The sequence below is a fragment of the Chiloscyllium plagiosum genome, unplaced genomic scaffold (assembly GCF_037043375.1).
Source record: "Chiloscyllium plagiosum isolate Xiang-an unplaced genomic scaffold, Cpla_swu_hap1 HiC_scaffold_3, whole genome shotgun sequence".
In the NCBI taxonomy this organism is placed as follows: domain Eukaryota; kingdom Metazoa; phylum Chordata; class Chondrichthyes; order Orectolobiformes; family Hemiscylliidae; genus Chiloscyllium; species Chiloscyllium plagiosum.
In genome coordinates this window covers 61,019,593-61,034,206 of record NW_028270141.1, presented here as the reverse complement: position 1 = coordinate 61,034,206, position 14,614 = coordinate 61,019,593, and the positions used below count along the sequence as shown (strand labels likewise).

At 40.6% G+C, this 14,614-nt stretch overlaps 1 protein-coding gene across 1 annotated transcript in view; it reads right to left on the bottom strand.

The window, feature by feature from the left end:
* The window catches only part of cunh8orf74 (chromosome unknown C8orf74 homolog), a 35,278-nt gene that overhangs the window by 6,537 nt on the left and 14,127 nt on the right, over positions 1-14,614 (bottom strand). The window contains exon 3 of the mRNA XM_043682366.2: positions 1,682-2,085. Within this exon, the coding sequence (XP_043538301.2) occupies positions 1,682-2,085 (404 nt within the window). The remainder of the gene's footprint in view (positions 1-1,681; positions 2,086-14,614) is intronic.

Here is a 14,614-nt window from a genome sequence, read left to right as displayed (position 1 = left end):
ATTCAGATAAATGCAAGGTGCTGCAGTTTGGGAAAGCAAATCTTAGCAGGACTTATACATTTAATGGTAAGGTCCCAGGGACTGTTGCTGAACAAAGAGACCTTGGAGTGCAGTTTCATAGCTCCTTGAAAATGGAGTCGCAGGTAGATATGATAGTGAAGAAGGCGTTTGGTATGCTTTCCTTTATTGGTCACAGTATTCAGTACAGGAGTTGGGAGGTCATGTTGTGGCTGTACAGGATATTGGTTAGACCAGTGTTGGAATATTGCGTGCAATTCTGTTCTCCTTCCTACCAGAAAGATGTTGTGAAACTTGAAAGGGTGCAGAAAAGATTTACAAGGATGTTGACAGGGTTGGAGGATTTGAACTATAGTGAGAGGCTGAACAGGCTGGGGCTGTTTTTCCTGGTGCGTCAGAAGGTGAGGGGTGACCTTATAGAGATTTACAAAATTATGAGGGGTATGGATAGGGTAAATAGGCAAAGTCTTTTCCCTGGGGTCGTAGAGTCCAGAACTAGGGGGCATAGGTTTAGGGTGAGAGGGGAAAGAAATAAAAGAGACCTAAGGGGCAACTTTTTCACACAGAGGGTGGTACGGGTATGGAATGAGCTGCCAGAGGAAGCGGTGGAGGCTGGTACAATTACAACATTTAAGAGGCATTTGGATGGGTATATGAATAGGAAGGGTTTGGAGGGATATGGGCCGGGTGCTGGCAGGTGAGACTAGATTGGGTTGGGATATCTGGTCGGCATGGATGGGTTGGACAGAAGGGTCTGTTTCCATGCTGTACATCTCTATGATTCTATGACTTTATAACCCCTCACAATATTGGACTCTGCTGATGTCTGCAGCCAAGCAACTGTGCTATTTCTTCTGGATGCTGCTGTTTCTAAGCAACACTCATTTAAGCATCAGCCAACACAAATTTAATACACAATAAAAAGAACAAGTATGGGTCAATTGCACATTGTGATCATCACAACAGTTTTTAGGAGCCAATTTAACCTCTCCTTAGGTGTGAAAAGAACTCCACTTTAAAATGTTTGAATTTTTAAATCTCTTGAATAAACACTGCAGATGTACTATGTTCCTACCTCAAGTACATTAAGGTTACATTTACAGAGCATCACAGTATCAACACAAAACAACTTTGCTTTGACCAATGCATAAAAGTAATAGTCAGGATCCAAGTAAACAGAGACTGCCTTAACAATTTACTTGGATCTGATCCTGAGTGAATCCTATTTGCCAACACACCACCTTTATAGGCCCCATACTACCATGATTGGGAACCATGTCATTGTTCCTTCATGATCACTAAGTTCAAAATGTAGAATTCCCTTTCAAATGGCACTGTAAGTGTTTGTACATCCCAAGGACTGCCATGGTTCAAGATGGCAGCTCACTGACACCTTCTCAGGGACAATTAAGATTGGGCAATATATGCTGGTCCAGCCAGAAAAGCCCTCAGCCTCTGAATAAACAATAAAACAAACACATCTGTTTCTGTTGAAAGCTTATGTACATTATCATATGTTGCCTACATTATAACTTATGCTCATCTGAATTCCTTCATTTTACTTCCCAAAAGATTGTCTCATAGAAAGATTTGTGACACAGCATACTAACATATAATGAACAGGAATGTGTGACTGATTAAAAGAAAGGTATAGCTCACTTACTGCTCTTTCAATCATTTCTTTATCTTGAAATTTAAGATCTTCATAAAATTTCTCCAGTTCTTGTTCATTTTTCAGTTGCATGTTCTCACGGAAAGCTGACATATCAGCCTGCAACTGAGCTTCAGCCATACTGAGTTCAGTCATGTACCGCTGATGTTTCCAAAGCTCAGTATCTATTCCATCTTTCAGAGGTGGTATATCTGGGGGTATGTGAACTTCAAGGTTATGCGTGATTTGATCAATCTCTCTGGCTTCACACAGTACAAATTGATAGAGACGATAATGTCTGAAGAATGTTCCAAAGAAATAATTGACTAATTGTTGGAGGCAACTAAGATTCAGTTTACATTGGTATTGGTTGCATTTATTTCTCAATTTACGAAGGGCCTCTTGCATAGTTTTCCCTGAAAATGAAAAAATTAAATACTCTTTTAAATTATTCTTTTTTCTCAATGTACTTGAAATATCAATAGTCATTTTGGTTTTGGGATGACAGTTCGGTAAGAAATATAAATAAAGAGGTATTGAAGATATAGGATGGATATTAAAAATCAACATAGTGGGAAAGGAGCTGAGCAGGTTTTTGGACCCGTGGAGTTCAGTGTGAAAGTAGAATTGTGCTGGCCTGTGTTATACAGAACCTGCAGATTGTGGAATTTTTGGAAACTTATGGCTTTCCAATGTCAGAAGTGTCTTCAAGTAGATTTGAGTGAGCTACAAGTTACGAGGTTTCAGCAACAGTTGGAAAATACCCATGCATACTTAAAGTTCTTTCAGCTATCGTTACAGAAGCTGTTCACTCTGCATAAAGCGAAAAGCAATGAGGTTAAAAACAAGGTATATGGGTGAGCTACCAAAGGTGAAAGAAGGACTTCGATCATGATAGTGTACAGTTTACAAATTAGCCTATTTATAAACCTTCCAAGTTATTTCTTCCAAAAGACTCCCTGGGAAAGATTTGTGACACTACACATTAACACATTCAAAAGCAGGTATTTGCTATGGATTAAAACACTTCATTGATTTTCAATCACTTTTGTTAAACTTAAAATTTGAGATTTGTTACATGTGCTGCCAGAGTTAGCCACTGCCAGCTAATAGTTGGGATAGAGAGGTGCTACCGAAATTCCTTCCAATACTGACTGTAAGAACTAGTTTGTTAACAATGGTAAAGGAATAACCATTACTGATTGGACTATAACCTGGTGTTGTGTGATTTTTAACTTGATTCTCAACAAGAGGCATTTGTAACAACAAGATGTAGTTATTCCTTGATAACAATAGGTACACATTACATTGGTTAGTGAATTTAATAGATAGCTGTGCGTCGTGGTGCTACTATGCAAAAGTAGTCATGCTTGTTGCAAACATTAAATCCTCCTCTTTTTACTTCTCTCTTTCCAGCTTGGTTCTTTCTGGCATTTGCTTAAATTTTCTTCTCTTGCTCACAGGATTCTTAATTTTATTCATGGCACTCCAAAACTGTTGTTTCTCAGCCCAGGTTCATTTGCAACTGCTCCTACAGATCTTACTTTTCTAAGGACTCTGTAACCACCAACTGTGACTAGATATTTTACACTCCTACTCGCCCACAATGTCTTCCTATCAGCTTTGAGATAAAAATTTTAATCTGGAACTCTACTTTGCCCTGATTTGGAGACGCTGGTGTTGGTCTGGGGTGTACAAAGTTAAAAATCACATAATACCAGGTTATAGTCCAACAGGTTTATTTGGAAGCACTAGCTTTCGGAGCACTGCTTCTTAATCAGGTTGTTGTGGAGAATACGACTGTAAGACACAGAATTTATAGCAAAAGTTTACAGTGTGATGTAACTGAAATTATATATTGAAAAAGACCTGGATTGTTTGTTAAGTCTGTCATCTTTTAGAATTACCATGTTGATTTCAGTTCTTTCATATGTAAATCACAAAACCTTTTTAAGAAGTTACATTCTCAAGTGAACTTTAACAACTGCTGTCATGTCAGCTCAGATAATGTTTTGAAAGTGTGAGTTTCCCTGTGTGAGGCTGCCTGTGCCACAATGGTCAGACTGATTCTTATCTAAAAAACAGATTTACAGAATGGATTCATGCAGTTTTTGAGCAAGGTAAAATGTAATTCTGCAAATACAAATTCACCCCACAAACTTATATGAGTATGTGTGCATATGGGTGTGTGTGTGTGGGTGGGTGGGTTGGGGGGGCAGTTATGAGTGTCTGTGATAGTGTGTGTGTATGTGTGAGTGTAAAGGGGTATAAGTCTGTGAGTGGATGTGTGTGGGAGTGTATGTGTGAGCATATGAGAGCCTGCGTTAGTGTGTGCGTCTGTAGGAGAGTGTGTGTATAGGGATGTGTGTGTGTGTGTAGGAGTGAGTGTGTGCGCGTCTGTCTGTGTGTGTGTGTGTCTGTGTGTGTGTGTCTGTGTGTGTGTATAGTACAATGGGGTCACCTGTAGTGTGACATGAACCCAAGGTCCCAGTTGATGCCAACCTCAGGCGTACCGAACTTGGCTATCAGTCTCTGCTTAATCACTTTTCGTCGTTGCCAAGCAAATGGCTGAGCAGATGTTGATAGCCAAATTCGGTACCCATGAGGATAGCCTTAACCAGGACCTTGGGTTCATGTCACACTACAGGGCACCCCATGGCACTATATACACACACAGACAGATACACACACACACACACTCCTACACATACACTCTCCTACAGACACACATACTCACGCAGACCCTCTCTCATACGCTCACACATACACTCCCACACATACTCTCTCATCATCATATACCTCTTTTCAGTCACATTCACAAACATACGCACAATCTCTCACAGTCATAACCTACCCCCTACATGCGCGCGCGCGCGCACGCACACTCACATACACACACAACACGCACACATACACAAATAAGTTTGTGGGGTGAATTTGTACTTGCAGAATTACATTTTACCTTGCTCAAAAACTGCATGAATCCATGTAAGATTCTGTAAACCTGTTTTTTAATTTGACCATTGTGGGACAGACAGCCTCACACAGGGAAATTCACACTTTTAATACATTATCTGGGCTGACATGACACCAATCGTTAAAGTTCAGTTGACAATGTAACTTTTTAAAAAAGTTTTGCGATTTACGTATGAAAGAACCGAAACCAACATGGTCATTCTAAAAAATGAGACTTAACAAACAATCCAGGTCTTTTTCAATATATAATTTCAGTTACATCACACTGTAAACTTTTGCTATAAATTCTGTGTCTTAAAATCTTATTCTCCATAACCACCTGATAAAGGAGCAGTGCTCTGAAAGCTAGTGCTTCCAAATAAACCTGTTGGACTATAACCTGGTGTGCGTGATTTTTAACTTTACCGTGCTGTTTCTTCCTCGAGTTCTGCTCTGCTTGTCTGTTCAAGTGTCTACATGTACTGACTGATTGTCTTGAGTATTTGTAAAACAGTTTGTATTTAAAATGGTAAATTCACTAATCTTCTAAAAGTGTTTTCAACCGAGTTGGATGGATTTTTCACTTGTTCCCTTGAGGCACTTAAGTAACAAATTCACTACAATCAACATATATATGCTGTAGAACCAAGTAGTACTAGTTAATGGTTGCTTGCTGCTACTATTTTTCTTTTTTACTTTTCTAAATAAACAAGAAAGATTTAGACAGACCCAGATAGGGTACTGTAGGAAAAAATCAAAAGGTTAACAGAAACTTGAAAATTACCAAATTAATTTATTTTTTAGCATTTAAGAATAGGAAATTCTGTTACAACTGTACAGAGTGTTACTATGGCAGCACTTGGAATACTATGTACAGTTTTCAATCCTGTATTGAAGAAAATGATATATGGCATTGCAAGGATTCAAAAGAGATTCAAGAGACTCATTCCTGGAATTAAGATATTGACAGTATTCCATGTGGAATGACCTGTTGTATGGTGCATTATCAAATGCCTTCTGAAAATCCAAACACTGCAGCTGCCTTTATCAACTCTGCTTGCTATATTTTCAGAGACCTCTGCAAAACATAATTTCACTTTCAAAACACCTGAATAATCCTGTTTGATTGTGGTAAGCTTTTCTAAACGTACTGTTATTTCTTCCTTAGTAATGGACTCTCGCATTTTCCCAACTATAGATGTTAGGCTAGTTGATCTAGGCTCTAGATTCTAGAGTTTCCTACCTTCTGTCTGCCTCCACCCCCTCCTTCTTGAATGGGGCAGTAGGGTGTAGAGGATGAACTATTGGTGAGTGTTAACAAGAGGCACTTATTTTAACAAAACAATGTAAGTTATTGTGTGATAATAATAGGTACAAATCATGATGGATTGTTACACATACTGTATGAAATTCTGATTGCACACTATCAGGAGGACAAAATTGCATGGGAGAAGATAGAGAGGAGATTCACCAGGATGTTACCTGGATGAGAACTTTCAATTATGAGGAGAGACTGGACAGGCTGGGTTAGTTTTCCCTGGAGCACAGGATGCTCAGGAAGGATCCAATTGAGGTTTATAAAATTATGAGAGGCATAGAGTAGATCATGAGAATGTTTTCTCCATGGCAGACATGTCTAAGGCCAGATGAAATAGGTTTAATGTAAGGAACAAGTGGTTTAAAGGAGATCTGAGAAAAATTATTTTTACCTAGAACATGGCAAATATATGAAACGTGCTGTCTGAGAGGGTGGTGGAGGCAAGTACTCATGCAACACTTAAGAAGCATCTGGATGAGTGCTTAAATGCAGGGGCATAGTAGGCCAAGTACAGATAAATGGGATTATAGTAGAGTTTGTTGATCGGTATAGACACAGGCCAAGGGGAGAGGGGACACAAACGGCGTATGATGATGTAACTGCTAAGACTGTCAGGTGCCACAGTGACACATCAGACCTCATTAAAATCTCAAGTTAGACTCTGGATTCCCCATCCAAGACTGGATGGCATCAGACTAGATGGAGTTTAATTTCGTCTACAACATTATCGCTTTCAGAACCTGATATAAGAATACCCTCGAATATTCTCCAGTCTCCACTTTGCTGGTTTCATGGTCTTGGTGAAAGCTAAACTGTTGACCCGTGACTAAGCTTTAGCCACGTTTCGTCACATTTTACCAACATTTCAAAAGTCCATCATCTATTCCATCTTTGAGAGGTGGCACTTCTTGAAGTACATGGATCTCAAGATTTGGAGTTGGTTGACACGAATGCAGCACCTACCTATGACTCAGGTGAGGACTGTTATATGGGGAGTGAAACTAAGAGTAATGCTCTGAGTCCATGCAGAATGATTATAGATGGAGATGGAACCAAGTAAGGTTCAACAGTAAATGTGTGATAAGAAATCATCTGTGATCTGTTGCCTTGCAGGTAATAAAGTAAAAGACCTACAAATGAATGTGTGTGAATACTTTGAAAATGTGAAACTGAATACTCTGAAGTTTTGGTTTATGCTACAACTACTGATATAAAAAGGATGGACGGTTTTGCTGAGGAAGCTTGAGTACTTACACTTTAGGTAAAAATTAGAACTCGCGCTGTACTGTGGGCTAACTGTGAGTGAGTACATTAGACAGATGAATATATAGCTAGTTTCATGGTTTAATGGAGGACTTCAGACTTCTAGGCTATAAGATAAATTATATGACATGGGAAAATGTTTGAACTTTAACACGTTAGATAAAGCAGTGGGGAAGGAATTAAATCAGTAAGGTTAGAAAGCAAGCAAATCTTAAAACACATAGGAAAAAGCTAAGATAGCACAATGACAAAGAAAACAAAACAGTATATGGTCAGGAATGGAAAGGTGGGACAAATGTGAAGAGTTACTGCCGGACTGGAGGGACAGTGAAAGGAAGAGAGAATTAAAAGACAAAGTGTACTAAGGAGCATAAATATTACCCTAATTATGCAGGAATATGCAAACCATTAGAAATTAAGTCAAACAAATAATTAGAATAAAAGTCAGAAAATTGGAATAAGATGGGCAACAGTTGGAGTCTTATATTCCCTCCAGTAAAATATAGTTGGACTAATAATGGGAAAGTAATTGAGTCAATTTAGTGACGATAAAATGATTTAAAGAAACCGAGTTGGATGACACACTTAAAACAGTATTTACTAGTGAAAATGGGAGTCCTGCTCCATAGGCTGGAGAACAGGTGAGAGCAATATGTTGCTTCTTTTCAGCAAAGCCTGTTACATTCGCAGCCAATATGGGATTTTACTGAGCAGAGGTAGGGTTTACCCAGGATCAGAGATCCAATAGGCAGATGTCCTACTCACTGAGAACTGCCAGCCGGTTCAGCAACACTACTGAATGACAGTGGGAGAAGGTGAGGACTGCAGATGCTAGAGATCAAAGTCGAGAGTGAGGTGCTGGAAAATTGATATTTCAGGATAAGCCCTTCTTCAGAATCCTGGGTTGATTCTCTTATTCCTCGGATGCAGCCTGACCTGCTGTGCTTTTCCAGCACCACACTCTCAACTACCGAATGACAGTGCCAATGAGCAGGCTGTGACTGACTGTTACCAGTAGTGCACTCCCCTGGAGACCAGGGTGGAGAATGGACCACGGGAAAAGAGAAGTATTACTGGGGTGTTGGGGGTGGTGGTGGGGGGTGGGGGGTCACAGCCTGGGTCTGCAATAGAGTGGTTGAATGGGGGTTTAGCAGCAAGATCAGGATGGCAAGGGAGCTGATTCTCAGCAGCCCCTCTGTTCCCAATGCTGAGTCCCTTAAACAAGCACTGAGTGCATGAAATTGAGAACCAGCCCATAAGTAGCCCTAACTAGATTTAGTCTTCAGGTTTCCTGGATGACAGGTCCCTTACTTGCCACTGAGTAAATTCTAGCAAAGGTGGAATGAGGTCCTTAAAGTCAGCATTAATTGCCTCAATTGGAGGAGGGATAGAAGAGTGTTCATGGCACTTCCGGCAATGGAGCAGAGGTAGGAAAATAGTAGAGTCCCCATTTGCTACCCTCCCACCCAAATACCTGCTACCCAGTATCAAGTTCTGAACAATAAGAAAAATTGATCACTTTTTTTTCTTTTGAAGTTCTCTGCCAAAGGCAGGTCTGGCCCACAGAGACACCAGAGTAAGGAATGGAGGAAAGTCTCAAATCAACCTCAGTCAGAATAGGGGCTGAACCACATTCTAATGATGTAAATCTGGTCCATTCTGGCCATCCAGCCAAATGTACAGTTGGAGTTGCTGTGGCAAGATACACTTGCATCCATGTTGCTATCTGGAGTTATGGATTGCGAATGAGATAGGTTCCAATTTATTTCCATCACATGATTTACCACGAATGAACCTGGCCAGGTGGTTGAAGTTTCAGTGGGGGATTACTTTGGGAATAGCGATCATAATTCCATAAGTTTTAGAATACTCATGGACAAAGACGAGAGTGGCCCAAAAGGAAGAGTGCTAAAATGGGGGAAGGCCAACTACACCAAAATTTGGCAGGAACTGGGGAATGTAGATTGGGAGCAGCTGCTTGAAGAGAAATCTGCATTCGAAATGTGGGAGACTTTTAAAGAGAGGTTGATTAGAGTTGAAGAGAGATATGTTCCTGTGAATATGAGGGATAGAAATGGCAATATTAGGGAACCATGGATGACAGGTGAAATTGTGAGACTAGCTAAAAGGAAAAATGATGCATACATAAGGTCTAGGCGACTGAAGACAGGCGAAGCTTTGGAAGAATATTGGGAAAGTAGGACCAATCTGAAATGAGGAATTAAGAGGGCTAAAGGGTCATGAGATATCCTTACTGAGCAGGGTTAAGGAAAACCCCAAAGCCTTTTATTCACATATAAGGAGCAAAAGGGTAACTAGGGAAAGGGTTGGTCCAGCGCAGCAGGTCAGGCAGCATCCAAGGAACAGGAGAATCGACATTTCGGGCATAAGCCCTTCTTCAGGAATGAGGAAGCTCCCTCATTCCTGAAGAAGGGCTTATGCCTGAAACGTCGATTCTCCTGTTCCTTGGATGCTGCCTGACCTGCTGCGCTTTTCCAGCAACACATTTTCAGCTCTGATCTCCAGCATCTGCAGCCCTCACTTTCTCCTCAAAGGGTTGGTCCACTCAAGAACAAAGCAGGAAAGATATGCATGGAGTCAGGGAAAATGGGTGGGATTCTTAATGAGTACTTTGCGTCGGTATTCACAACATATGGCCGATGTTGAGGTTAGGGATAGATGTTTGATTACTCTAGGTCAAGTCGGCATAAGGAAGTAGGAAGTGTTGTGTATTCTAAAAGGCATTTAGGTGGACAAATCCCCAGATCCAGTTGGGATCTATCCCAGATCACTGAGGGAACTGAGGAAATAGCTGGGGCTTTAACAGATACCTTTGCAGCATCCTTGAAAATGTGGAGAATTGCTAATGTTGTCCCCTTGTTTAAGAAGGGTAGCAGGGATAATCCAGGTAATTACAGACCTGTGAGCCTGATGTCAGTGGTAGGGAAGCTACTGGAGAAGATAGGGATAGGATATATACCCATTTGGAAGAAAATGGGCATTGATAGGTACATGGTTTTGTGCATGGTAGCTCATGCCCTACAAACCTAATAGAATTCTTTGAAGAGGTGACAAAGTTGATTGATGAGGGAAGGGATGTAGATGTCCTATACATGGACTTTAATAAGGCATTTGATAAGGTTCCCCATGATAAGCTGATGAAGAAGATGAAGTTGCATGGGGTCCAGGGTGTTCTAGCTAAATGGATAGAGAACTGGTTGGGCAACAGGAGACAGAGAGTAGTAGTGGAAGGGAGCTTCTCAAAATGGAGACCTGTGACCAATGATGTCCCACAAGGATCAGTGCTGGGACCACTGTTGTTTGTGATATACATAAACGATTTGGAGGAGGATGTAGGTTACCTCAATAGCAAGTCTGCAGATGACACTAAGATTGGTGGAGTAGCAGATAGTGAAGGGGACTGTCAGAAAATACAGCAGAATATAGATAGATTGGAGAGTTGGGCAGAGAAATGGCAGACGGAGTTCAATCCAGACAAATGCAAGGTGATGCATTTTGGAAGTTGCAATTCCAGAGCGAACTAAACAGTAAATGGAAAAGTTCTGGGGAAAATTGATGTATAGAGAGATCTGGGTGTTCAAGTTCATTGTTCCCTGAAGGTGGCAATACAGGTTAGTAGAATGATCAAGAAGGCATATGGCATGCTTTCCTTCATCGGACGTGGTATTGAGTACAAGGGTTGGCAGGTCATGTTACAGTTGTCTAAGACTTTGGTTTGGCCACATTTGGAATACTGCATATAGTTCTGATCGCCACATTACCAAAAGGATGAGGATGCTTTGGAGAAGGTGCAGAGGAGGTTGTGGAAGTTGACTGGTGTGGAGGGGGTTAGCTACGAAGACAGGTAGAGTAGATTAGGATTATTTTCATCAGAAAGAAGGCTGTTGAGGGGGGGACCTGATTGAGGCCTACAAAATCATGAGAGGTGTAGACAGGGTGGATAGCAAGAAAATGTTTTCCAGGGTGGAGGACTCAGTTACTAGGGGGTCACAGGTTCAAAGTGAGAGGGGAAGAGTTTAGGGGAGATATACGTGGAGAGTTCTTCACGCAGAGGGTGGTGGGTGTCTGGAATGTGTTGCCAAGAGAGGTGGTAGGTCTGGGAACGATAGCGTCATTTAAAATGTATCTAGACAAATACATGAATGGACAGAGAGCAAAGGGATACAGATCCTTAGAAAATATGCGACAGGTTTAGATAGAGGATCTGGATCAGCGCAGGCTTGAAGGGCCGAAGGGCCTGTTCCTATGCTGTAATGTTCCTTGTTCTTTAATCTCTCCCATTCTTACCACCTGCCACTGGTATAAGCTGAAAGGACTTACAAGTTGACACATTATCAATGTACCTTCCTTGGCCATCAAATTGCAGCGCAACTTGAATCTGAAGCTTCTGTTTCAGATGCTATGCCACAAGACCTTTATCTTACAAAGAATTGAAGGGTTAGATGCTTTTAGGTAGAAAATGTAAGAGATGGAAAAACCCAATATGAGCAATAATGGAAGTATATGTGGAAACAGTCATGAAAAATCAATGACTTCCATCGGTTCCACTAATTGTATCACTTCTAGAATTTCATATTGCAAGCACTGAACACTGAAAATTTGGACAGACGTATTCAAATGAAAATAATATGTATCAAAGTGCATCAGCCTATGTGTTTTCTTCAGCATTAGTAGCTTATCACCTCCCTTTGTACCTTCTGCATGGTCTTGACACTTTCTTAAAGTGGAACATCAAAAACTGGACAAAATTACATTGTGATCCAATTAGAATCCATTAGCATATATGCATGCAAACCAGGAGCAAAAGTAGGTCATTCAGCCCCTCAAACTGGCACTGCTATTCAGTAAGAACATAGTCAGAAGTCACATGACACCCAGTTATATTCCAACAGGTTTATTTAAAATCACAGCCTTTTGGAGCGCAGCCTATTCGTCAGGTGCAGTGAGACAGAAGAGCACAGAGACACATTTTATAGGCAGAGAAATCAAAAGATCATACAACTGAGGTGAGTGGAGTGTCAGATAACAAGTCTCGGTTGAGGCTGTCTTCATGGATACAGAACTTGGCTGTCAGTCTCTGTCAGATGTTGTTGTGTATCTCAAAGTCCATCTTGGAGGATGCTTACCTTCAACGGTGATCTTGGGCTCATGTCGCACTACATGTGACCCCACCACACAGTTGTGTATCTGTAATATCTTCCTTACTGTCCGGTTTTGACACCACCACTTTGAAAAATTGTTATGATCTCTCTACCTTAATTAGTTTGTACAGTGTTGAATTAATAACTATTTTGGTTAGACATTCGACTCTTATACCTACCATGTTATTTCAGTCATTTGGTTTGTATCCTTAATTTTTAATTGTTTGTAATTATCTCTCTGCCTCACTTAATCAGATTAGAGGTCATCCCTTCACTGATTATTCAGCTGTTGACATTTTACTCGCTGACCAACACTCTTGGTCACCTGCAAAGACTCACTATCTGACACTTCACTCATACCAGTTGCATGATCTTATGGTCTCTCTGCCTATAAACTCTGAGTCTGTGTGCTCTTCTCTCTCACTGCACAATGAAAGGGCTGTGCTCTGAAAGCTTGTGATTTCAAAAACACCTGTTGGACTATAAACCTGGTGCCGTGTGACTTCTAACTTTGACCAGTCCAGTCCAACACCAGCACCTCCACATCATCAGTAAGGTTATGACTGATCTGTTTGTGCTTCAAATTCTGCATTTCCATTTACTCCAATAACCCTGACACCCTTGCCTAACAAGAAGCTATCATTCTCTGCTTTAAAATCTATTCAATTATGCCACTTCTAGCACGTTTTCAAGCAGAGTTCCAAAGTTATGCAATCTTTTGAGAAAAATTCTCTGCATCCCTCTCCGAACAGGGCAATTAGATTAGATTACTTACAGTGTGGAAACAGGCCCTTCAGCCCAACAAGTCCACACCGCCCCGCCGAAGCGCAACCCACCCATACCCCTGCATTTATCCCTTACCTAACACTACAGGCAATTTAGCATGGCTAATTTACCTGACCTGCACATCTTTGGACTGTGGGAGGAAACTGGAGCACCCAGAAGAAACCCACACAGACAACGTGCAAACTCCACACAGTCAGTCACCTGAGGCGGGAATTGAACCCAGGTCTCTGGCGCTGTGAGGCAGCAGTGCTAACCACTGTGCCACCGTGCCGCCCGTAGAAATCTAATGTCTGCTTTTAGCCCACCTCTCTTGAACTGGTTTACCATAATTCACTCTTCCAAATGCATTCATAACGTTTGTAAAACAGGGGTCTATCATATCAAAATTAAGATATTTTACAATATATCCAGATGGTCTAGAACTGACCAAACCTATTTGATTCAGATATGTTGACTTTCTTTTTAGAAATGACAGAAACAGCCAAGAACATGTTAGAAATAACTTTTAAGACATTGCATATCCAAGGGCCAAGAGAACGAGTGCAAGAAGTGCAAGTGCACCATGTGGACAATGCTTCCCTCAAAGAATGAAGACTTTGCCAAGGTAATTAATCCAGCTTTTCAATGTGAAAGTTATAACATGAATTATAGGGTGCTTCAGTTAATCTCGCCGTTGATATAAGGATATGTTTTGACAATTAAACCAAAACCAAATATAAAATCAAAAATTAATTTCTGAAATTTTTAATCAGTACAGGCATTTTGTTGCCAGCCTTTCCTTAATTTTAAGAGCAGTATCCGAAAAAAAAATTAAAAGAGTTCTTACCTCCATATTTTGAGTTATAATTAATATAATCTAAACAGTTTATTTTGTAAAATAATGATACATTAGCAAGGTTTTGTAGAAAGGCCATGTTCTTAGATATTATATAAAATATACATACATACACATTTGTGGTAATATTCACGGTATATTAATTTGTTAGAACTTGCCATTTGCTGAAAAGCTGTTTCAAGAAACTTGAACTTATAATTTACACACATGCAGATAATTAAAATCCTTGCATTCATACATTATATAATGACCAGGGCTCAGGCAAGATTCCGAATGTATTACGGTTCCAGATGGGATACCCTAAATTATGAAGCTCAAGGATAAGAGGGAGGAACTCAACCACTCACCACCTTCCCCCTACCTCCAGCACCCATTCTTGATTTATCTCTAAGAGTCATAGAGTCATAGCCCTACAGCACAGAGACAAGCCCTTTGGCCCAAACTGGTCCATACTGACCAAAATGTCCATAGACTCTGACTTTATTTCCCTGCACTTGGCCCATATCCTTTTAAACCTTTCTTATCCATGTATTTGTCCAAACATCTTTTAAATGTTGTTAATGTATCCATCTCAACCAGTTCCACTGGCAGCTCATTCCATGTGCGTACCACCCTCTGTGTTAAAA